The 24,527-nt window shown below is 34.0% G+C and overlaps 1 protein-coding gene across 1 annotated transcript in view; it reads left to right on the top strand.

Annotated features, from left to right (window-relative positions):
* Smp_128480 (serine/threonine kinase) overlaps positions 1-22,344 on the top strand; it is a gene marked incomplete at both ends in the record, with an annotated part of 51,351 nt that extends 29,007 nt beyond the window's left edge. Inside the window, 9 exons of the mRNA XM_018789045.1 lie at positions 678-909; positions 5,465-5,612; positions 6,229-6,242; positions 6,669-6,826; positions 13,243-13,381; positions 17,623-17,703; positions 19,110-19,138; positions 20,736-20,876; positions 22,326-22,344. Of these exons, the coding sequence (XP_018654527.1) occupies positions 678-909; positions 5,465-5,612; positions 6,229-6,242; positions 6,669-6,826; positions 13,243-13,381; positions 17,623-17,703; positions 19,110-19,138; positions 20,736-20,876; positions 22,326-22,344 (961 nt within the window). The remainder of the gene's footprint in view (positions 1-677; positions 910-5,464; positions 5,613-6,228; positions 6,243-6,668; positions 6,827-13,242; positions 13,382-17,622; positions 17,704-19,109; positions 19,139-20,735; positions 20,877-22,325) is intronic.
* Between the last annotated feature and the right edge of the window lie 2,183 nt (positions 22,345-24,527).

Genomic DNA, 24,527 nt, shown 5'->3' with positions numbered 1-24,527 from the left:
TATTATTGCTTTTTTGATCAAATGAGTTTTACCAGCTTGTAGCACTTGTTAGATGCAAGTAATGCTTCCCATTCCGTGTATGGTATTAGTGAACTAAAACACTGAAGATTCAATTCTTTAAAACCATTACCTACATTTATTTATATCAGTATAATTACTAAAACTACAAAGGAGCAGCTGAACTATGGTACATTGTTCACTATTTTACGAGTAAATGAATCAAAAGCTTTTCTCTTGGATGTATTTTCAACTAACTAACTTAACTAACCTTATTACCTTGAACAATAAATTAACAATAGAAATTATATATCTGTAAAATTCAAATTACTAGAAAAATAGATTTTTAAGGTTTTTCATTTGCGTGATACAGGTGAAACTGAAAGCGAGTTAACCGAAATGAAACTAGAATAAGAGTAATATACCTAAAAAGTCTGAAAGTCAGTGAAAAACATTGTTTACACAGCTGAGTTGAAATTTCACCATTGTCTCGGTGTTTTAAATTCCGTTTTCTTTTGTTGTCTTCTTAACAAACACATTTAAAAGTGTTTTCCGTAGCTGCTTTATCGGTTCATCAACCCACATTATTCAAAACTGCTTAGAAGCCGCATACATTTGTTAGATTAAAATTTAAAGATTTTCTCCAGGATTTTATATTTATTTTTTTATTGATTTTTAAGTTCTATATCAGATGACGATCATTCAAAGCGTCTTTCAATCGAAGTTTGGGATTGGGATCGTACTTCTCGAAATGATTTTATGGGCTCTTTTTCATTTGGGGTTAGTGAAATCATTAAAGAATCTGTGTCATCATGGTACAAACTATTAAATCAAGAGGAGGGTGAATTTTATTCACTACCGTGTATCGATGAAGCTAACACGGCTGTTTTAGAATTGCGTAAACGTATGGAAGTAAGTTGTATTTGCTTAATATGTTCAAGTTAAACCAGTGTATTTTCGCCTTCAGTTACATTAGTCATGAAGCATTCGCCTGTTTTGCTGTATTTCAGTTTTCGGGATGTAGATGGTACTTCTATTTAAAATGAGAAATTTCAGTACACAAATAGCCTGAATAACAACTTTTCTTATAGTGTTTTAGTGTACAGCCACTTTGACGTTTCATGTGTAATTCTGCTAATATAATCCTATCAAATATTTTAGTAATTTCCAACTTATCTGACGACTGTCAGGAAGTTTGAAAATGGCTTGGATAACACATACTTTTCCTGACTGCTTTGATATTTTTGTTAATTTTATGCAGATTTTCATCCCTATACTGAATCAGTTCAACAGTATTCATCTGTGGTGCTTTTTTGATCGAAGTGTTAATTTCTGGAACTTGTAATTTCATACAGAATAGTAGGTCGTTCGGTTGGAGTTAAAATCGTAAAGTTTCGTTAGCTGAATTGTTTGAGAACCAGCAGCAGCGTTAACCTCGATAGAGAAGCAACAACTCTAACGATGTTCCGCTGCTTAGCTAACAATTTAACTTGATAATCAAGGTATGATTTATGTACGTCATTTTAAGTAACTCTTTGTATAAGAACTAGTAACAGTATTCGGTTGATGCAACCGAAATCAGTTGAGCAGGGTTTTCTCTTCGTACTTTACATGCTAATTATCACTTTTTACTTACATCGATATCTACGTTGATGAAAGTGGTCAGTATAACACCTTTAGTTTATATTCTATGACGAGCATAACTGTTTATCAAAATATAATTACTACATCTAGGATGTTCATGCTAGAAGCCGACTGCCTAGGAATCTAATTCTTCATTGATGATGTATTTAGATCACAGTTAGGATTATCTAAAGCTTGTTTTTAATGAACATAAAGACATTTGTCCACAAAAATGTTCATTTTATACCATATATGTGTAAACATGTAGATTTTAATAAGTATGTTGTCAAAATCAATTTACTCCGTTGATTTCCTATTGGTGAAAAATATATGTGAACGTATCCTGTTTAGTATTTTCCGCCTCCATTGTAATATTAGCAATTCCGATTATGTCTGTCACTAAATATTAGGTGGTTATAATTATCATTATTCCAAATTTTCCCTTCCCCAAGCATTCATTCGTTTACAACAACAAAAATTAAAGACTATTAACCGTACACCTTTATAACAGCGATCAGTGATTCATACTATTATTCATATGAATGATAAGACTACTATGTTCATTAGATTACACAAGGTATACCAAAAAACTGGATAATATATAAATATTTAAATAATAGACATAATACAATATGAGTTGGAACTAATCAGCGGACCAATTCATTTATGTTAGGATTATGATTAGAATTTCGATGCCTGAGTACTAGTAGGATCTGATCCATTTGTTTTCGAGTATCCGCTCTTGCGGACCATCGATTGAGCCTTATCGTCTGACTAATAACTTAGTTTAAAATCCCTTTTTATCATCCATGAATGAGGACCGCATAAAAGAATTGTTTGGTTAAAGCGTTCTCATAATGTATGAATGAACAGATTTGAGCATAACTATCCTGTTTTCATGTTTTCCTTTGATTGACCTCTTTATGATACCTATTCTCCTTCAGTATCACTGATTCAGCCTGTAGGATTTCATGAAAAGCGTGTTTGCTTTTGTCGAGTTTTTTGCTGTACACTGACTGACTTTAAATTCGTTTCTAGAGCGATTTTTTTTGTTCCACTCTCATATGTATATGATAGGACATTTAATGTTTTGTTGAGACGTTTTTTTGTTCCATTGAGACAAATTTGTAGCATACATATAAATGACATCTTCAATTATTACTTCGTATACGGTATCTCCATTTCTGGATAGTAAAGCAGCAATAAATACTTATCTAAGCTCTTTTGTTTTTTAATAACCTGTCATACAATTGATCCTAATATTTAATTGGTAAATTATAGACCTTTTTGATTACATTGGATCATTTAAAACTACAACTTTTGAAACTGCCAAACCTGAGCTGTATCATAATTCTATTGTACTTCGCGGTGTTTGTAAGTGAGCCCACGGTATCCTTTTCTGATTATAAGATAATCTATCTCAGTACATCCTTGAGTTGCAGAGAAAAAGGTTAATCCACTAACCAGTGACTATGATGACCTTTTGTTCATTAGTTAATATTGCTGACAAGATTTACGAGGACAAAAATGATTTGCATAGAAAAGTTTGAGATTAATCACAGTAACGTACAGTTTTTGTTTAGTTCGCCCAACAGTGAAGGTTAATGAAAGGGTAAACCTAAATAAAGTGTGATCGGTCAACTAGTGATTGCCATACACTCATGATACCATTCAAAGGTAAACATTTAACCCATAACAGTAACCACAATATTGGTGGTGTATAAGGCTTTCCTACGATAACTGTGTTTCTGGAGTCAACTGTTGGTCATTAGATGAAAAACATACTTCTGTAAACGAAATCGGCTTGTGAAACTGGATTATTGAAATAGTGTAAACCGAATAATCAGTAAAGCTTTTGTACATTTGAAAGTTTTCTGTTCATTAAATTGTACTTGTACATCACTCAGTTGACTCTTGTGAATTTCAAACATTTTCATTGACGTCAAACCCGGAGGTTAGTAAATCTATCTGTTAACGATGAGGTTTTATTCCATTATGTATGTGATCTCTCGTATACTAGCACTAAAACAAAGACTAGTGATCCACAACTAATTAAAATCAACAATAATTCTCCAAAACACGAGTCCATCTATCACCTTTATCAAACAATAAGTGTCGTCCCTCAAAGGAATTCTTTGTTGATATATATATATATATATATATATATACATATATAGCACTGATTACCTCAAGTGACTAGCTCGTTTTCATGTTACTGTTCTATTGTTTAACTTCTATATTTGTTTGGAGAATCTCTGTAGAACATATATTGATTCTAACTAGACTTCGTTTTTGACCACTGTCTTTGATTTTCATATTTAGTACATAATTAGAGATTGTTGAAACTACCAAATGTCAGGTTATTTGTCACCTCCTGTTATATCTTGTGGCCGAGTGGATGCCTAGTTAATGTGTGACTTGATGAGAACGCCAATCAGGGAGCAGCGAATTATTGATTGGAACAGTGATACACGAAAACCATACAAGCAGTCTAGAGTGCTAACCGGTCCTGCGATCTGCCTAGCCCAACCAGTTAAGTCCAAAACACCAATAACAGCCTCTGTGGTAGGAATCATTATTCACAAACATACTGGATTTATATACCAAACAAACTGACCACATCGTACCATAAAATAGAAAATAACATTTGTACAATATTTAGCCAAATATGACTATGAATAGTAATCAATAAACTGATGATAACTCAAGAATCGTATAATAATAGTTCAAAGGTCAAAATAAAGCTAATGATAAGAGGAAACGAATATGATTAGGTTAGTTACTTAACAATTATACAATAAGAAATATACATATTACATTGGTCCACAAATAGTCCTCAAAAGTTACCATTCACAATTCTCTTCGGGATACAACACCTCCAATATTTGAGTAACTCGTAATTTAATTTTTCCACTTTCTGCTGCCGTTATTGTTTTTGTTTATTGTCCACGCATATAGTTTTTCATTGAAGTATCATTTCATTAACCCATGGGCATTGTTGATTGTTTTCCAGAAACAAACGGAAAATACTCTTGTGATCTTTTGATCAGTGTGCTAATCATTACGTATGTTAAGTTTGATCGAGTATTTATTTAATTTCAAGATTTATAAAGATTTGAATGTGATCAAATTTAATAAATCTCAGTCTTGGCTCTCTTCACTGGCCACTGAGGTGTGGTTACGTAGAATAAACTAAACCTGTCATTTAAATAGAAGTAGCTGCTTAGAAAATCCATCCGTGCTCATCTAGGTATTGTCTTTTCTTGGGGACCTTCGATGTTCTGTTTTTACATTTAGTTTATTTTGCAGAAATAAGCGATAACTCTTGTCCTCTTTATCCTTCTGTGAAGTAGTCTTTATCCTATGTAATTCGATTTCCATATGTTTGTTTATGTGTACTGGATAGTAGAGAGTATATGAGCACTATTTCAAGCTCTTCACATTAATCGTTTCATACAACGAGTATAACTGTTTAATCAGCCAGATCTCAGACGTACCGTATTGGTTTTTTGTAACCTTTATGTTTTTTTTATTTACTGACATTTTAAGTAGCAATGTGGTGTATTACATTTTATTGATTCATCACTCCTGCCATAGAATCATCTTCTTTCTTTTGTAATTTGTTACACCCGGTAGTGCTTTCATCTTTAGATGATATAAATGGTTCAGCAACTATTTTTCTCCATTAAAAATGAATGAATTGAGTAATTTAAATTCAGGAGTTTGTGGTTTGGAGCTACACACGCGTTCATTGAAAATTATTTGATCAATAGAACGGGGTTCCATTTCACCATAGTTATCCGCCTTTTTGACATTTTATTTAAATTTGTATTTTCTACTTTAGCGTATGTCAACTGAACATTTAAACTTGGCTAGTAGTCAAAATAAGATAACAACCACATCAACAATGCCTCAGCATAAACCAGATATTCCTCGACCAAGTGATTTCAATTTCCTTTTTGTTTTAGGGAAAGGTAGTTTTGGAAAGGTTAGTCTAATACCTTTTATTTAATAAACATTTTTCGTTAAATATTTCACTTTACCATTTCATCAATTTGGGAAACGTTTCAATGATTCAAGAGAAATCACAGTTTAATCTAAATCTTACTATAAATTATGTTTCAGTAAAGTAAGATACCTTTTGAAATATACTTTCAGTGTTCGAAAAGAAACTCGAATGATAATGAATTACCATCTTAATATTATCTAACAACAGTCTTCTAGTTAAACATCATTAGAATCTTTATTGAACTGAAAAGTTTATCCACTTGCACCTATAAAGGCCAATTTTTAAAGGTTTCCCATGTATTTAAATAGCATTCATAAATAATTGTATGCGTTACTTCTTCATAAGCATGGTAAATTTATGAATCTTAATAGTAAGTTAACTATTTATTGAAGTCTGACAAAAGGTTTTTGTGTAAAAATGACAATTTTTCAATCATATAAATACCTATCAGTTGTAGATTATTTTGGGTACTAAGTAAACTTGTCTTTTGAAAAGACAGCTAAGTTGTTCTAACTTCAGTTATCACTCCGTTATTGTAATTACTGAGCTCAATTAAGAAGGGCTGTGTATAATTATCTATTTTTTTTTTATTTCCGAAGAACTTCCCATCACAGTTAGTTGGAAGCAATTTCCCTTTTCATAGTGCCTTTTCCAAACTGAAGGAAAACTTATTGTCTGTGTTCGTTGATCATTGATGATGGAGGCCAATTATGTTTCTTGTAATCTGTTTAACCTGTAGCACATTTTTCTTATTTCCCTTATGTAATAATCCATATTTGTGTGTGTTTTCATTAGCTGTTGAAATCTTCAGTGACAGTTCAAAGTAATCAGAACTTCATTCTGTCTGTCTTATGGCTTATAAATCATGGTTACTTAACATTGTATAGCTTAAATCAACCCCAATTATAATGCTATATGCAAACAATATCAAACACATTTTTCGTTTTTTTATGGTTAGTTATCGTGCATTCTTATTTTCCTAAATTATTGGTATTGCGTTTATGGGCAGTTAAACAGTTTATCTTTACCTTTGTTGAAGGTTATACTTGCTGAACAGAAACATATGGATGAACTATTTGCTGTGAAAATTCTGAAAAAAGATGTAATTTTACAAGATGATGATGTAGAATGTGCTATGACAGAGCGTAGAGTTCTTGCTTTGCCGAACAAATCCCCTTTTTTAGTTCGACTACATTCGTGTTTCCAATCTATGGTCAGTGACAAAGTTTTTTTAAAAATATTTTTCTCCTTTCCTGTTTTTCTATTTCTATGCTGAATTCTATACATATACCTTTTAAAAGATTGGCATATTTATCAGTCATTTTCTTTCGTAATTGTAACTGATCTAAACTCTTGATGCAAATGAATCCAAGAGCTGTCACATAGGTGATTGGTCTAAAGATCGAAGACCAAATAAAGTGTTTCTGAAAACTTGTGAATTGCTCTATTTTCTTGTGTAATTGATGGATGGACAACATCATTTGTTTCGAAGTGACCAGTGGTAACTAGGTAACGGTAAACAATTGCATTGTCTTCGTGTTAGCTTTTATGCTTACAATGAATGACTAGGAAATCGAACAGAAGAAATGTTGTTCAGAAATCACATGATTAGGAAGTAATAAATAATTCAAATAACAACACAATCAAAATGAATTCGTTTATTCTTAGGCGTTCTGTCCATAAAGATTGGAAGTGATAACAAAAACGCCATTTCGAAGGTGTTTTATTGTGATTCATGTCTTATGATAAACCTCACAACTTAATTAAGCGATCTTTAAGACCCATTTACTCCTAACTAGTTCTCGTCATAGTCGCTCACTCATGTATTTATGTTTTGGTGCCGTTTTTTCTTTCCACAGGATCGATTATATCTTGTAATGGAATATGTAAATGGTGGAGATCTTATGCATCGCATTCAACAAGAAGGAAAATTCAAAGAACCTGTAGCTGTGTACGTTTGAACTCTTTATTTCTGGTGATGTACTTGTATCTTAGTTATCCATAATAAGTTTAGAAATCATCTCTTTATTTTTCAGGCTAAACAGAATAGCGTGTAATACATACTTTTCTAATGGTTGTTTCTTCAGAATCTATAGCATTTTCACGGAAGAGCAACTCAGATATTCAGCTGTTGTGTCACGGTAGTGCTTATTTGAGAAACGTTCGCTTATTGATTTCTGAGTAATTAAATTATCACTAAATTAATTACTATTTTTTAGCATGTCTCAGAAAAGATGAACTACGTTTCAAATTTTTCATGTTGTTAAATCATAGATTTACGATACATTTGATATCAAGTTTCCTAATGATTCCATTCCCGTCGAGCGACTGTCGAAAGTCAAGGCAAGGTAAACTTATTTTGTCCTATTTTAAAGTAATAACTGTAGGATGGATAGAACTAGAAGATTCTTCCTCACTTTACCGTACTCCATCATATTTTTTTCGATAGGCTTCTCACTTACATATAAAGAAGTCTAACAACCCTAGTTTATTCCTTCCACAGAAACGAAAATCTTGCCAATTTCACCTCTTATTAGTATAGTATTCAGAAAAATATGTTAGATGATCCCACAAGGGAATTTTCGACATCACAATTGTGAATACCACCATTTATAACAAGATAATTTTGCATTTGGTAAATGCTCGTTTGTATTTGTATAGACGTTGTATCAGCTATTTATAAACAAAATGTTTACCGCATTATATTAATTATTTACTTAATGAATAGACCTTTATAGACAACGAACCTCATAAATGATTGTCCATATCTCTTTATTAGCTTTTCAAAATGAAATCTAGCTCGCGAGCTTCAATTTTTTCAAGTATTCAATATTCAATGTGGACTTCTTTAAACAAATAGGTTTTTTATGGCGTAATACCTTTGTTAGACAGTAAACTTCTCTTTAAATCCCTTTATGTTGAAATAGTTTTTGTTCCATCTCTATAACTACACCTCATCGAGTTTTAGCGAAATAATCTAACTTTGAAATGTTTGATAACACTGGAAAATCAACGGACAATATAATCATGACCATGAAGTACAATGGGTTTGTTTGATTTTTCTTCAATAATGACAGCTAGCCATACTAATATTTACCCCACTGAAATTAATTCCAAACAGTTAACTAAAACCTCCACAAAACCCCATTCTGATAATGATCATATGCTCACTAGTGACTGGCTCCATGAGGTATTTCCTGGAGTTCTAGTGAGAAGCAGTAACCAGTGGAGTTCAATTAGGTCTGTTGGGAGATACCAAATCACTGAGGACATTGGTGAATGGTTGCCAAATTTCGTGGATTAGTTGAAGTTAGACATTAACACCTTTGGATGCCGGCTCTGTGGTCTAGTGGTTAAGAGCTCGCGCGCGAGACCGATAAGTCCTGGGTTCGAATCTCGCAAGGCGGGATCGTGGATGCGCACTGCTGAGGAGTCCCACAATAAGACGAAACGGCCGTCCAGCGCTTCCAGGTTTTCCGTGGTGGTTTAGCTTCAATTGAATCATGATTTCAACTATATAACAATTACTATAATGTCCACAGAACCCCATGCTGATAACAATCAAAATCTTTGAATCTAACTGGGAATCCTTCACCTAAAACATGTGATTTATTCCCGAAGCAATGATGTCTTGTTCTATAAATAGGCAGAAAATCGACAATATTCTTGATTTTGATGTCCTCCGTAAGACGTCATATCGATCCATTCCACAAGAGAAATGCTTTGCATAATGCCAATGTTATATATTTAACCATAGTTTAAGGCGTGGCTATAAACGCCCAATATATTCGCTGTGCTTTCCTAGACTACACAACTTTTTGATTCTGTAAGGAACAATTTTCTATAATAAATATCAAGTCTTGCCTAACTAACTGACTATGTTTTTATTTTGATGGAAGTTCTACATTGTTTATATTAAGTAAGTTTTCTAATTTTTACCCAGGGCGTTTGCCGTGAGAAAATTCGGTTTGTACTTTTTATGAGTGACTTGGCCTTTTCACCCTTTATAGTTTTTTGTGTAGTATACAGAAAATCTGAACTGTTCTCCCCATTCAGATTGTTGCGAAATGAAAAGATTCTGATCGAACATTGGATAGTAGTCTCTTCTAAATGTCCATATGCTCAACTCTTCCGTATGTGTAACTATTAAATTTAGTATTAACATAATAAAATTTAAAACACTGTTACAGTTATTTGACTTCTGTAACATCGGCGATCTTGTCATAAAAATCAGATCTTCACCTAAACTTTCTTCGACGTGCTCTGATCTTCGCATGTTTAATTCCCGTCTAAGAATATTTTCCTATTAAATTAATGTATTATGATGTTTATCAAAAGTTTACGTGTGTGGTTTATCGATTCCCATGAATTACCTGCTTTTGTCTTTAATGTTTTCTGATTTCATTTTGAATCCATGTGAGCGGCTGACTAGTCTTATTTTGTCTTAGACGAATAATTTCTTTCAGCTAGTACAAAGTTTGGCGAAATAGGATTTACGCGCACAAAAACTAATGCACATACTATTAGTTCTAAAAGCACTACGATATCAACGTGAATATTATACGATGAAAGCAACCTTCAAACAAGTTAAATCAGTTATAATATTCTGGTGAACGCACTATAATGACTTAATTTAGAAAACGTAATTTTTGTTAGTTCCAGTTGGATTATGTTACTTAGTTGCTAACTCGAGTATAAAATAAAGATAAAACATTGGATTAAGTTGTTTTACCCCTTTTCAACAGTTACATTTTCTTAGCTAATCGAATATTTTTCATTCTATTTATTCTCATGGCTTTTTTATTTCAGATTCTATTCAGCTGAAATCGCATTAGGTTTATTTTACTTACATAATCATGGGATTATATACAGGTGCGTGAAAAAAATGATAAGCTTACTTTTGTATTGGATCACATTTTTTCAAATTTGCCAGTTTTTTGTGTTTAATGATAACAGGTAAACCATAACGGGCGTAAAGGTTGGGATTTGATTTGTCGGTACTGATTTTTTCTATGTAAGTGTTCTAGACTGTAGATGTCACTCCATCAACGATTGAAGAAATTATGATGGCCATCAGAAAAATCAAGGATGGGAAAGCTGCAGGACCTGAAAATATACCAGGTGAAGGAATGAAATCAGAGGTAGAAGTAACTGCAAGTATGCTTCACGTTCTATTAAGGGAGATTTGAGAGAAAGGATGCTTTATCAAGATACGGAGGATAGGAGATCTGAGCAAACGTGACAATTACAGAGGCATCACACCGGAACTCATACGACGGACTACACTGCAAAGTGGTGCATGGAAGACACCTGATTGATGCATTCCAAGTAAGGACTGGAGTCAGACAAGGCTGTCTACTCTCCCTCTTCCTCTTCTGATGATCGACTGGATTATGAAGACCTCGACTTCTGAGGGAAAGCACGGAATACAATACAGTGTTTTATGGGAGAGGACAGACCAGCTTCCAGCTGAAGAGGAAATTAGGAAAAGACGTTGGAAGTGGATCGGACATACATTGAGGAAATCACCAAACTGCATCACGAGGCAAGCCGTAACTTGGAATGGTGAAGGGAAGCGGAAAAGAGGAAGGCCGAAGAACACATTACGCCGAAAAATAGAAGCAGATATAAAAAGGATGAATAACAACTGGAAAGGATTGCCCAGGACAGGATTGAATGGAGAACACTGGTGTGCTACCTATGCTCCTCCACGAGTGGTACCAGACGTGAGTAAGTATGTAAGTCGTTGACTACTTAGATAAAATCACTTTTTACTTGGATTCAGTTTTTGATTTGATGGTGATGATTGTAAAGTACCATTTTAATGTTGTTAAACTTAGACACACTAAATTCATTTGCACCTAAAATGAACATATTTTAAAGTTAAAAGACATTTCACGTATCTACATTTGGTACTCTCTTATAGTAATGCTCTTTGAACATTTAAGTCCACATATGCAGTGTAACATTATAATGCAACTACTATTTCATCGGTTATTGTATTCTGACTTGCTGAAGGTTGAATATACTACTAGTAACTTAAGCAGGTTGAGCTTTTTTGTTCTCTAAGCTAGATATTCGCGCTTTATCTTCTCAAATTTTTGAAGTATTCAGCTTGTGTTAACTCATATTTCTAACTAGCTAGATGTAGGCCTACTGATTCCGTATTAAAATTAAAGTTTTTCAATCTAACATGTTTGTGCACACTTCTTTTTAAAAGATCTGGGATTCCTTAACTGAAAATGGGTGGTACAATTACCAATAACAGCAAATATTTTCTTAGTGTCAGGTTCTTTAGGATAACTCAAGTAAATTTTGAGACGAAAATAATTTTCCATTTTCTGTTACAATACAATAAATGTAGTGGGTAAGCAAGTTGTAAATGCCACCTAGTCGTAAGCAGCAGTTGCACCGAAAGTATTTTGATTTCCATGAAAAACCATCAAATATGTATTGACTCTGTTAGAATGAAAAACATCCATTTCTTAATTTGAGGATGGTAGTAGTTTTCTCTATCTGAAGAATTTATAAAAGGAATGATGATAACTGTAAAACAACTGAAATTTTAATATGTGAAGCATTGAACTTTGAATAAGTAGCTTAAAAGTACCCTGTGTACTGTTAGATCTAAAAAGTTGTGTATTTGAACGTTTTAGGTAAATGTTGTGTACTTCTGAGGAGGTAATCATTCAAACCTTCGGGTTCAGTTGTTTTCTATTTAATATCATTCAATGGTGGTAACAACTCCAAAAATAATCTACTTCTTTTGTCGACTGATTTACTGTGTAGTAACTAAATGTTACTGTTTTTATCCGCTGTAACATACACACGATTTTAGTTTGAGGAAACTGTGTCTTGAGGGCAATTATGATCAAAGTAATCTTGTCCTTTTTTTAATCTCTTGTCAGTGTTTAAGCCACCATTCGCCTATGTATTTTTGAACGATTCAGACAAACTCTGAGCAAATGAGTATGTCGTTCATTCCCAAATAGACGCTTACAATAATACATATAAAATTAAATCAGCCACTTGACGGCGAGAGTAAAATATGACAAGAAATAATGGAGTCAGGGATAGTCGATTTTGACCACCAAGTATTAAACGGCTGCAAATGAATAATTTCGTTCATTTGTTTTGTTATATTTCACTGAATAGTAAGAGGTCAGCAGAACTGTTTAGACTAGTCCACCTATGTAGTTGAACTGTGCAACGATCTACAAATCTATCTTAGCCCTAGAGCTTGAGGGATGTAATCAGATCGACAAACTATTATCCAAGACATTTATGTAACAATCCTATTGAGTGAAGAATATTACTGGACCATCGTTAGTCTGACGCAGTTTCAAATAAATAAATGATTCATTAATTGTGCCACTTTTTTTTGCTGAGTTATTAATACCATTATTATTGTTGCAACAGTAACATTTGTGCATCTCGAATTAATATCATTCAGATAATTTTTGACATTCTAATCTTTTACTGATTATTTAATTTTTTTTTTTGAAATTTGAATCTGGTTATTGTGTTTTCTTTTACACCATCAGGAATCTCAATAACTGTTTTTGCGAGTGATAAAATTATACTATATTATTTTTTTGATTACATTCTCAAAGGGATCTTAAATTGGATAATATTCTATTAGACAGTGAAGGTCATATTAAAATAGCTGATTTCGGTATGTGTAAAGAGGGAATATTTGACGAAAAAAAAACACGTACATTTTGCGGTACACCTGACTATATTGCGCCAGAGGTAAGTGTTAACTTGATTATCGATTACTCATCGACGTAAATTAAATCCAGTAGCAGTGTTATTCGTTTAGTGTAACTGGTTGTTTATTACATTTTTTGAATCTAGCACGTGATCATTGTTTAGTTTAGATTCAGTGTGATAATAAAATCCTTTGTTTTATGTAAACATCTGTATGTTACAATGTTCTTAGTAAATTACTCTGTCCACTTACCGAATGTACTACATTTCTCAGATATACTTTAAATTAATACAACTCAATAACCAGTTTCTGGTTCGATAAAAATGTTTTGTATGAAGACCATTTTTATCCACCCCCGTCCCGGTTACTCAAACAGAAATCGAGAAGGGTGTCCACATTACCGCAAACTAATGATTGCAACTGGGTTCTTAAACTGCATGGCTACCACATTTTGGCCTTGTATTATGTGTCGTTTTCTCGACCTTGCGTATATTTATCGCGTCAAACTGTTGGAAATGATATCTTCACGAAATAATTATACCGAATCTGGAGTTTCAACCTTGAAAACCAATGTTTTCAGGTTAATAGGCCATTAATTAATCTAAATTATATATCGTTTCAAACAGATGGGAACGACATTTTTCGGATAAAAAAAGTGAATGTCTCGTAACGTTATGCTTCCTTACCTGAGGTTGTTACTTCTAATCGGATTTCGTAATAAATTCAAAACGAAAAACTTATTTATTAAATCATCAAGAATATAAACTGAATTATCAATTATTTCAGATTTCCAGCCTTGAGTGTTGATTTCTATCTGTTTACTGTTAGACGTTATTCCACTTGTAGCCTTTCTAAAGCTACTGATGGTCACAAGCCCTGGTAAACAAGGAGGTTTGGACATAGGGTCAGAATCCCCACCCCCATAGAAAACAACTTTGCTCAAAAAACACTGACCAGATAAAACCATTTCAACTCTGCACTGGGATTTTAAGCATCTTCATTTAGAAGAATTGTAACGCCTCATAGTGAAAGTCAAGATTCTTCGGAAATCACCAGTTCGATCCTCCTTCTAGCAACCAGAGCAACAATTAATGTAGGCACATGGAATGTCAGAACAATTTTGTAGACTGGGAAGACTCATCAAATAGCTGCAGAAATGGGGCGACGCAACTTGTCAGCTCCCAGAATAATTAGAACCCATTGGACCAATGCTGGACAGAAAAGATTAGATTCGAAAGAGGTGCTGTTGTACTCTGGTCACGAAGAAGAAACTACTTAATACACACAAGGAAATGCACTGATACTGTCCAAAGAAGCACGAAGAACACTTATATGATGAGAATCTCATGAATCCAGAATCATCAAAACATCTTTCAAAAGAAAAGAAGAGGTAATCACAATGAGTGATATTCAGTGCCATTCACTTTCCACCGATGGTAGTGAAGGCGATAAAGATGAGTTTTATGAGATGCTGCAGTCGACCATGGAGAAGTGCCCAGGAGAGGACCTGACCATCCTGTTGGGAGACCTAGACGCCGAAGTCGGGATGAACAACTCTGGGTATGAAGATATCATGGAACGACATGAACTGAAAGAAAGGAACGAGATGGTGAGGGATGTGCAAAATAATGTGCGTTCAAACAAATGGTTATATGTGCCACTATATCCCTCTACAAACGCAAGCACAAAGCTACATGGTTCTCATCGGATCACATTTCACAGAACCATACCTATCATATTTGCATCAATAGAAAGTTCAAAAGACCCATGGAAGTCATGACAAGGAAGAGAAAAGCCGACACAGCTTCAGATCACTACCTGGTAGTTTTCAAGGTGAAACTGAAGCTAATGTAGTACTGAACAAGTGGAAAAACGGAACTACAAACGTTTACTACAACCTTTTTTCAAAATGCTGGCAAACTGAAGGAATTCAAGATAGCTCTCAACAACAGGATCCAAGCCTTACAAGATCTACCAAAGAAGAAGAAACCACTATGGAAGACAACTGGAAAGGGACCAAAGAAGCACAGACTTCACCGTGTCTGGAAGTTCCGAGCCTCAACAAGCAACATCATTAGGAATGGATCACTATCGATACACTGGACAAGAATCCACAAGGGAATAACAAGAAGACAGCGAATAATAACAGTCGAACAAGGGCAGATAAAGTCAAGGCATGGACCGAATACATAGAAGCGGACAAGCAAATGAGGAGGAGCATTAGAACCGACAAACAGGAATACATGGAATATCTAACAATGGCAACAGAAAAAGCTGCAACAGAAGGAAATATGAGAAAAATATATGATACAACGAAGAAACTAACAGGAAAATATATTGTAAACCAGAACAACCAGTCGAGAACAAAGAAGGAAGACCAATCACTGAAATTCAAGAACAGTGAAACAGGTAGGCAAAGCACTTTGAAGGACTACTGAACAGATCAGCCTCATTGAACCCACCGGACATCGAGGCTGAACCTACAGATCTTCCTGTAGATGTTACTCTACCAACAGTCGAAGAAATCACGATGGTCATGAGACAAATAAAGAGTGGGAGAGCAGCAGGACCTGACAACTTACCAGTTGAGTTCCTGAAGTCAGACATAAAAGTAACTTCAAAGATGATCCACATCCTATCTAGAAAGATTTGGGAGAAAGGGCAAATTTCATCAAACTGAAAAGAAGAAACCGTCATCAAAATGCCAAAGAAATGAAATCTCAGTAGGTATGAGAACTACAGAGGCATCATACTACTATTAGTACCAGGAAAGCTTTTCAACGGTGTTGTTAAACAGGATGAAAAATTCAGTAGACGTTCAACTTCGAGATTAACAGGTCGAATTCTGTAATCATTGATCATGTACCGACCGATTGGCAACACTGTGAATCATTGTTGAACTGTCAGTTGAACGGAACTCGTTAATGTACATGAACTTTCCTCATGATGAGAAAGCGTTCTACAGTGTGGATAGTAGAACTTTATGGAACGTTCTTCGACACTATGATGTACCTGAGAAGATTGTCAACATCAAACGGAATTCATACGACAGACTACACTGCAAAGTCATGGATGGAGGACACCTGACAGATGCATTCTAAGCGAAGACCAGTGTCAGAGAAGACTGCTTACTCTCACCCTTCCTCTTTCATCTGATGTTCGATTGCATTATGAAGATTTCTATATCTTAGAAGAGGCACCCAAAACAACCGACATTTTGAATGCCTCCAGACGGTCCGAATTTCGCGAAGGACCTCATTATTTCATACCATGCACAACAACAAATATGGATAAAGATAGTCAATGTCGCACTATTCTTCTCAGCTTTAGGCCTCAACATACACAAGGGAAATTGGAAGATCCTAAAATACAACACAGAGAGCACCGAACCAATCATGCTTGATGGAGAAGCTCCGTAAGAGATGTAAATTTTTACGTGCCTGGACAGCATTATCGATAAACAAGGACGTATACATCAAAGGAATCAATTATACATATTATCAACTGTAAATGAGATCCCTGGACGGAGTTAGTTAAGAAATCGTGATCAGTGGCATATGCTTCACTAGGGGTGACAGGCTTAAGTAACTTGTTTGACATGATACTCGTTGATATCAGATCTCAGAAAATTTTGTCAGTACTCATATGGAAATGTTTCATTTTAAAAATCCACAGTAAAACGACATAGATATGTTTTTTTCATTAACACAAAAGTCGTGATATCATTTGTCTATTCAACCTACCCTCATCTCAAGCATTCAACTAATATCTAGTTCATAATCTGCCTTTGCTGACATACCGTTAATGATCAAATAGTTAGAATTATGGATTACTTTAACTAAGTTGTTTTTTGTTTAACTAAGATTAGACAGACAAGCAGACATGTTAGGTTATTTTCATGAAAGTCGACAATATTTCACCCTATGTCTTAGCTTTGCCTGACACTAAGACATGTTCCTCATTGACCCATGATGGACACATAATAATAAGTGAACACTAGTTGTGCAAACAGTAAACATAATGTGTGCCCAGTTACTAAATACAGATATAAACTTTAGTCAGTTGTTCAAAAAAATACTTAAGATTGTAGGGTGAATGCTCATTTAACGTTTAATGTTAGTTTTTTAAGTTATGGATATTTGAGAAGTGATTGTCATGGTTCAAAGTTTTGCTGATATACAGCGTTATACTATGTAAATATTAATTTATATTAATTAAAAATTTTGTAAAACATGTCGTATTTGATAATTTATCATCTTGTGATGTGATATTTCTTTACAAGATTATTGGGTATGAACTATATGGGAAATCTGTGGATTGGTGGTCGTTTGGTGTATTAGTTTATGAAATGCTTGCAGGTCTGGTAAGTATGGTCGAATTCTTTCTCACAATTACCAATCAATATTCCAGTAAATTGCATTTATTGGCCTACACATGTATAGTGACGTATATGTAGGGTCTCAGTGACTCAAATTAGCTTTTCAATAGTGCTTAAATCTTGAAATATTTTCATATTTAATAGCTCTGTTCGTTTTTCAGATTTTTTTGGAATGAACTTTTCTATCTATAAACCGGAAGATTTTTTTCCAAATTCTTCATTTTAAATGACTTAAAAATGAATAGATTTTCAGCCTTTTTCAGTATCATCGAAACCTGAACATCCCGTGTAGAAGGAAATTCGAGAAGGCACGAAAAGTTATTTCTCAAATAATAGCTGTCAGAGCAAAAGATCTTAGTTCTTTAGTTGAATGAGAAATTGTGCAGTTGAGAATCAAGAGATGAGAGTAGGAGCGAGTTATTACTTCTAAAAAATGTTTAGGGTACTATTAAAATGAATCTTTGCAATTCGGAAGCACCTACACATTAAGTAAGTTCAAACTTTAAAATGAATAGTTAAGTTACTTGTTTCAAAGAGTATGTCCTTTCCCCTCAGTTAACTTTCAATGATATTTGGTTATAGAGAGATATATGTCATTTCAGTTGATTGTTCAGTTGTTTTTCTGTCAATAACGTCTACTACCACGTGTTACATATTCCCAACCACCGAATGCCCCGACGTGCAATGTTTTATGGTGTAGGAGTAGGTTGGAGGTAAGCTAGGGGCGGCCAGACCAAAACTTGGCACAAATGCATGAAGTCACTGACAAGTGGACTGAGCCATGCTGGTAGGTGTAAACTACCTGGTTGGGATCCGCGAGAGGATAACAACCGATAGTTAGAGACCTTAAATGACATGGCTCAAAATCGTTTGCAATGGCGAAGGTGCATTCATTCTTTGTGTTCTACCAAATTCTAATCTTCTGAATTCTTCATGTTTCTATCTTTTTTCTCTTTCCAAATTTATTTCACTGTATTATACTCCTTCAATAACATCTTCAAACCCTAATCTTTCGGATTACTGCTTATACTCTTACTACATCTACCACTATGGGATTTGAATCGACAACTGAATCTCTGTGCTAATGTGATATGGCAACTCGAACTGATGTACGTACGTACGAAGTTCTACGTTGTGACTGACTGACTGAATTGTTAAGTTGGTCAATATTTCAGTTCACATTCGTCATTTTAATGTATCATTTCAATGGATGATTTGAAACTTTCGTACCACCTGATAACTGGCTGACAAGGTAGTTACGTCTTCAAATCATTTTGAATAGCTCTCTGGGTTTCCAAAAAAATGGGTCTCAGACTTTGAATAACTGATTGGACCCAAATATAGTTTAACGCGTTACTTGATCATGCTAGTGTGAAGTCGTTTTAAAAAGTAATCAACCACCAGAAAATTATTTAAAATTGTGTATGAGCACACTCGTGCGTTTAAATGAGCATGACCAGAAAGTACACGTGTGGTAATGCAATTAATTTCGCGTTATGCAGTCTATATTATCAACTGCTAAGTCCCACTTTCTACTCTGCTGTAACCGTCTTTTGCGCCTCGTAATCTTTTAAATCCCAGCTCATTAGTTAACAGTTGATTAGAGATATCAATTAAAGGATTTCGATACTTCTACACCCTATGTCAACTGCATCAAATAATCTTCAAATATCAGTGTGTTGTGTGAATATTATGCTTATGTAAAGTATCATTTTGTTCTGATTTTAGCCTCCATTCGATGGTGAAGATGAAGAAGAATTATTTCGAAATATTGCTTCGCAAGACGTTGCTTATCCCCGACATATGTCTAGAGAAGCTTGTATGCTATGCCGTGGTGTAAGTGGACAGTTACCTTTGGATATGTATCTTTACTGACAGAAAAAGACACAAACTGCTGCACAGCTTCTTTATTGTTGAGCTTTTTCTAGTTATAAAATTGATCTAATACAATCTGTACCTATCACTATACTAAGTAACTAAAGATTGAAAATGAAAAAAAGACATTCATACTAACCTGCTCCATTTAAAAGATCCTTTAGGATTTACCTATCTGTAACTTGTTTTGTTCTCAGGTCAACCAGTTTTCTAGATTTATATACCATTTGATAAATATCCCAAATATATCTTAACTTATTCGAATGAAGATTTAGTTTGATGGTTCTGTGAAAAATAGATATTTAACAGAAACTAATGATCAGTTGAATAAGTCGGATTAATTTAAATGACTTACTAAATTGTTTTAGGAGTTCAAAGTAATTATACATCCACTAACCCAATTCTCCATTAATAATAATTCAAAAACGTTTTACTTTTAAGTAAATATATTAGGTTGCGGCTAGATTGCAATAAAATAGTTACACTAAATCTTATTATTGATCGGTAGAACGGGATAAGCCGTTCGTGTACCGTTGACGAATTTCATATCTCTGAAAAAGGAGTGTGTTTATTTAAAGTTGTAGATCGAATTTTCTGGACTCATAAACTAAAAGAAAGTAAATATACTTCTATTTGCTTTGACTGATTGTTATTTGCCTACAGTAATTAAGAAATATAAATACTTAGTCGGTTTAAGACGCTACAGAATAGTCATTTTAGAAAGTTCACCATCTCTGGGCAACAATCAATTATTCTGATAACAAGTGACTCTTTAGTCTATTGCATTTGAACCTATAGGTAAGCAGCATATCACACTAGTAGTATGAACATCATTTAAATAACACATTTAATGTTTGACTCCTTTTCATCCGTAATCACCAGTGCAACAATCGTATCAGACCTCCTAAAATGATAATTTAATTTCCTTTTTTATGGTTAGTGATTACGATTTTCTATCGGTAGCTGAAAGACACCAAAGAATCGGGGCAATTGAAATTTTCTTCTGTTTCTACGAACATGTCGAGGTGGATACATCTTTTCGGTGTACGAGATAAATATTTATGTTTCAAATTTATAAAAATTATTACCTGACTGTTATTTGATAATTAATTGTATTATATTTATCCGCGTTGTTTCATTAGTTACTTATACGAAACCCTAAAGAACGGCTTGGGTGTGGACCGAATGGGGAAAAAGATATTCGGCAGCATCAATTTTATCGTCACATTGATTGGCATAAATTGTCAAATTTGGAAATCCAACCGCCATTCAAACCTCGTATTGTAAGTGTTTATTATTAAAATATACTTCGACCGAAGGATTTCTTTTACATAACTTTATATATCACTGATTTTAGGCTAGATTGAAAAATCTTCTTGTATTCAGTGTAAATTTATGTGAGTCTCCTAACTTTAAAAGCATTTTCGTCAGCGGCATCCATCCACCACATAACATTTAAACATAGGGGATACGATGTTGAGTAATTTTCAGACTGATGGCTATTTTGCAACTCGGTCTGTAGAATGAGATCAGATAAATATGAGATTAGTTGCCATTCAGTAGTCAGTCAGTGTAAACTTTGCAACAAATACCTCAAATGGAACTGGTGCGATATCAGAATATCTATAAAAAAACTAACTATACTAAACTGAAGTTCCTCTTCACTACATTAGGTTTGTTAACGACACGTAGAATGAAATGAAAGTCATTTAATAATGCATACATTTATGTAAAGCATTATCACAGATTTGATTATAAGAAGGTTGGGTATTCATCTTATTACAAGGATTAATCGGTAGGGTCAAGAATTTGAAATGACGTTTACTGTCGGGGAACGCATTCTTAGTAATTGTGCAAAATTACTTAGGAGTAGACACAGAAAGAAGTACACAAGGATGACAGAACGTTGGACCAAATTTTAGCAGTAATAATCGTTTGTTTGATGCTGCCGTCTATGGTTTCGATTTTCTAAAACAAATTTACAACTTTAAAGTAGGTATATTATGTTTCAGATACATAAATTGTGGATTTGAATTATGATCAAATCCTTTCTCATTTACTTACTTACTTACGCCTGTTACCCCTCGTCGAGGAGCATAGGCCGCTCACCAGCATTCTCCATCCAACTCTGTCCTGAGCCTTCCTTTCCAGTTCTTTCCAGTTGTTATTCATCCTTTTCATATCTGCTTCTATTTCCCGGCGTAATGTGTTCTTTGGCCTTCCTCTTTTCCGCTTCCCTTCCGTTTCTCATTTACTGGTTAATTTTTTGAGCTTAGGATTATCCGAAGTTGTAGGACAGTTTAACAAACAAATTTATTAGTAGTAAAACTCTTATAAAAATAACTGCTTATGTACTACCGGTTTACCGTGTCAATAAATACGTTATTAATTTCAAATCAAAATATATACGAAGCTGAAAATGGTCAGTAAACTTTATATCTCTGGAGAATTCCTACACTTTCTGGAACCAATCCTAAAGTGCTTTTTGCTTACTCAAGTAAAATGTTTATTTATCAAGTATATACAAATCGTTATTATTTCTCAAGCTTTCAAACATGCGAATTCCGTTATCTGATATCATATTCATACATTATGAAGTTTTATGAAGGGTCTATTAATTAGATAAAACTAAGTAACAGTATGGGATAATTTTTATTGCATTTTTAAGGTAGATAATTTTAGCCTAAACAAAATACCGTGATTTACATTTTATTTATACATTTGTATTTTAGAAAAACAAACGAGATGTGAATAATTTTGACTCAGAATTCACTAAAGAACCGCCTAAACTAACTCCGACGGATAAGTTATTCATAATGAATCTGGATCAAACTGAATTTTCTGGATTTTCTTATATAAACCCTGAATATATACTAGAGGTGTGATTAAATGAAGTTTAAGCATAAAAATATTGTACACGTATATCTATGCTTGTAATTTGTCAGCGTTCCAATGTTCAGATCAATTTAATCTGTCATTATGTGATGCGAGTCAATTGTCGTTTTCGTCATAAGTTGTTAAGTTTCTTTGGTAGTTGTCTCTCTCTTGAAAAAAACTGTCCATTATTTTGTTAACTAACTGAGATAAGTATCGTCGCTACCTGTATTTCTTTTACTCATGTATTCTACATAATGATCATTATATATAAGTTCGTATTTATGTGAATTTTTCATGTATATCAAACTTTGACTCAGATGCTTTTAATGAAAACATCCATTTGTTTTCCATGTTTCCTAAGCCTTTTTGAATATTTCGTAACACATTCATGTTTAGCAACATACGCTACAAGATATATTCTTCTTTTGTTCTCAATCTCAATAAACAGTAAATTGGAGTTCCGTTTGCAATGTTGGCCATAATATGACTTCTTTAAAACTCAAGAAAAACAGCACATTTCATTGACACCATTCTATGGAATTTTTTCCAACCCATATTGGCTGTAAACCTTCGATATTTTGTTTTCGTTCTGGTTCCTTTTATATTTCTTCTAACTAATACCCTATTGAATTCTCACATATTGTACAAACAAAAGATGTATTCCAGCCAAATGATCTTTTTTTCTCGCTTTAAATTTATTGTTTCTTATCTTGATGGACAGAAACATTCGGTTTAAAAGCTTTCTCACTATTTATTCTTACATATTATCCGTGTATTATGAGTGTCTAATGTAAGTGCCTAGTCTCGTTTTTGTTCCTGATTTTTACTACACCATCTATGTTATATATTTCTGTAAGCTGAAGAATGTGTACCAAACCATGTTTGGGAATATTCCTTTAATTAAAAGGTTGGCTTCAAACTCTAATACTATCATGTTGGTGAAACTCCTATATACACTGTTTGAAGTATAGTTTTTCTTCTAACCCTTTCATGGTTTATTGTCAAACTAAATATTTATGTGATATAAATTTCGTTAAGTGTATCGTGGTCGGTGTTTTTCTGGATTTGTGTAACTCATGTTTTGTAACCTAGCTCATACCAATCATGCAACTTATAAGAAACGAACTGTAACCCTTTTGAAATCGACATTTTTATGGGATCAAATAATTGAGTCCAAGATATAAAATTGACAAGCTTTTCGAGAGATATGACCTTTTTTGTTTTATCATTGTCATTTTTTTTTTCTAGAGAAATAACATCTTATGAAAGTGTAAGAATAATAGGGGTAGATATTTCACCAGAAGCTTCGGTTAAGACTGGGATTATTTAGTGTGTATTTTTCTTTGAGCCCTCACATACTTATTACTTGTATGAATCCAGACCATAGTAATTGGGTAGTAATGGTTTATATTATTGCAGCACCTTACACTTAAAGATATATATTAGATTGAGTGGGTGCGCAACACTATGTGGATATTTGTAAGTTTAAAACCAAAATTCCGTAAGTTGTTGCGACAATACTAGTTTGAGATAAATTTTTATGGTCAACTCAGTTTACATGACTCCTGAGAAATATTCTAAACATACTTACGCCTGTTACCCCTCATGGAGGAGCATAGGCCGCTCACCAGCATTCTCCATCCAACCCTGTCCTGAGCAATCCTTTCCAGTTCGTTCCAGTTATTCATTCTTTTCATATCTGCTATTTTTCGGCGTAATGTGTTCTTTGGCCTTCCTCTTTTCCGCTTCCCTTCCGGATTCAAAGTTAGGGATTGCCTTGTAATGCACATTGGTGATTTCCTTAATGTATGTCCGATCCACTTCCAACGTCTTTTCCTAATTTCCTCTTCAGCTGTAAGCTGGTTTGTCCTCTCCCATAACTCCGCCTGTAGCTCTTCTAGAGTTACTGCCGGTCCCAAGCCCGGGTAAAGGAGGAGGGTTCGGCATGGGGTTAGCGACCCCATCCCGTAGAAAAACTAACTCGCTAAAAAAACGCTAACCAGAAAAAATAATTCTTAACTGACATCCTGAAATTATTCGACATCTAAATGATACAT

The sequence above is a fragment of the Schistosoma mansoni genome, chromosome W (assembly GCF_000237925.1).
Source record: "Schistosoma mansoni strain Puerto Rico chromosome W, complete genome".
Classification (NCBI taxonomy): domain Eukaryota; kingdom Metazoa; phylum Platyhelminthes; class Trematoda; order Strigeidida; family Schistosomatidae; genus Schistosoma; species Schistosoma mansoni.
This window is presented reverse-complemented; position numbering and strand designations above follow the sequence as displayed.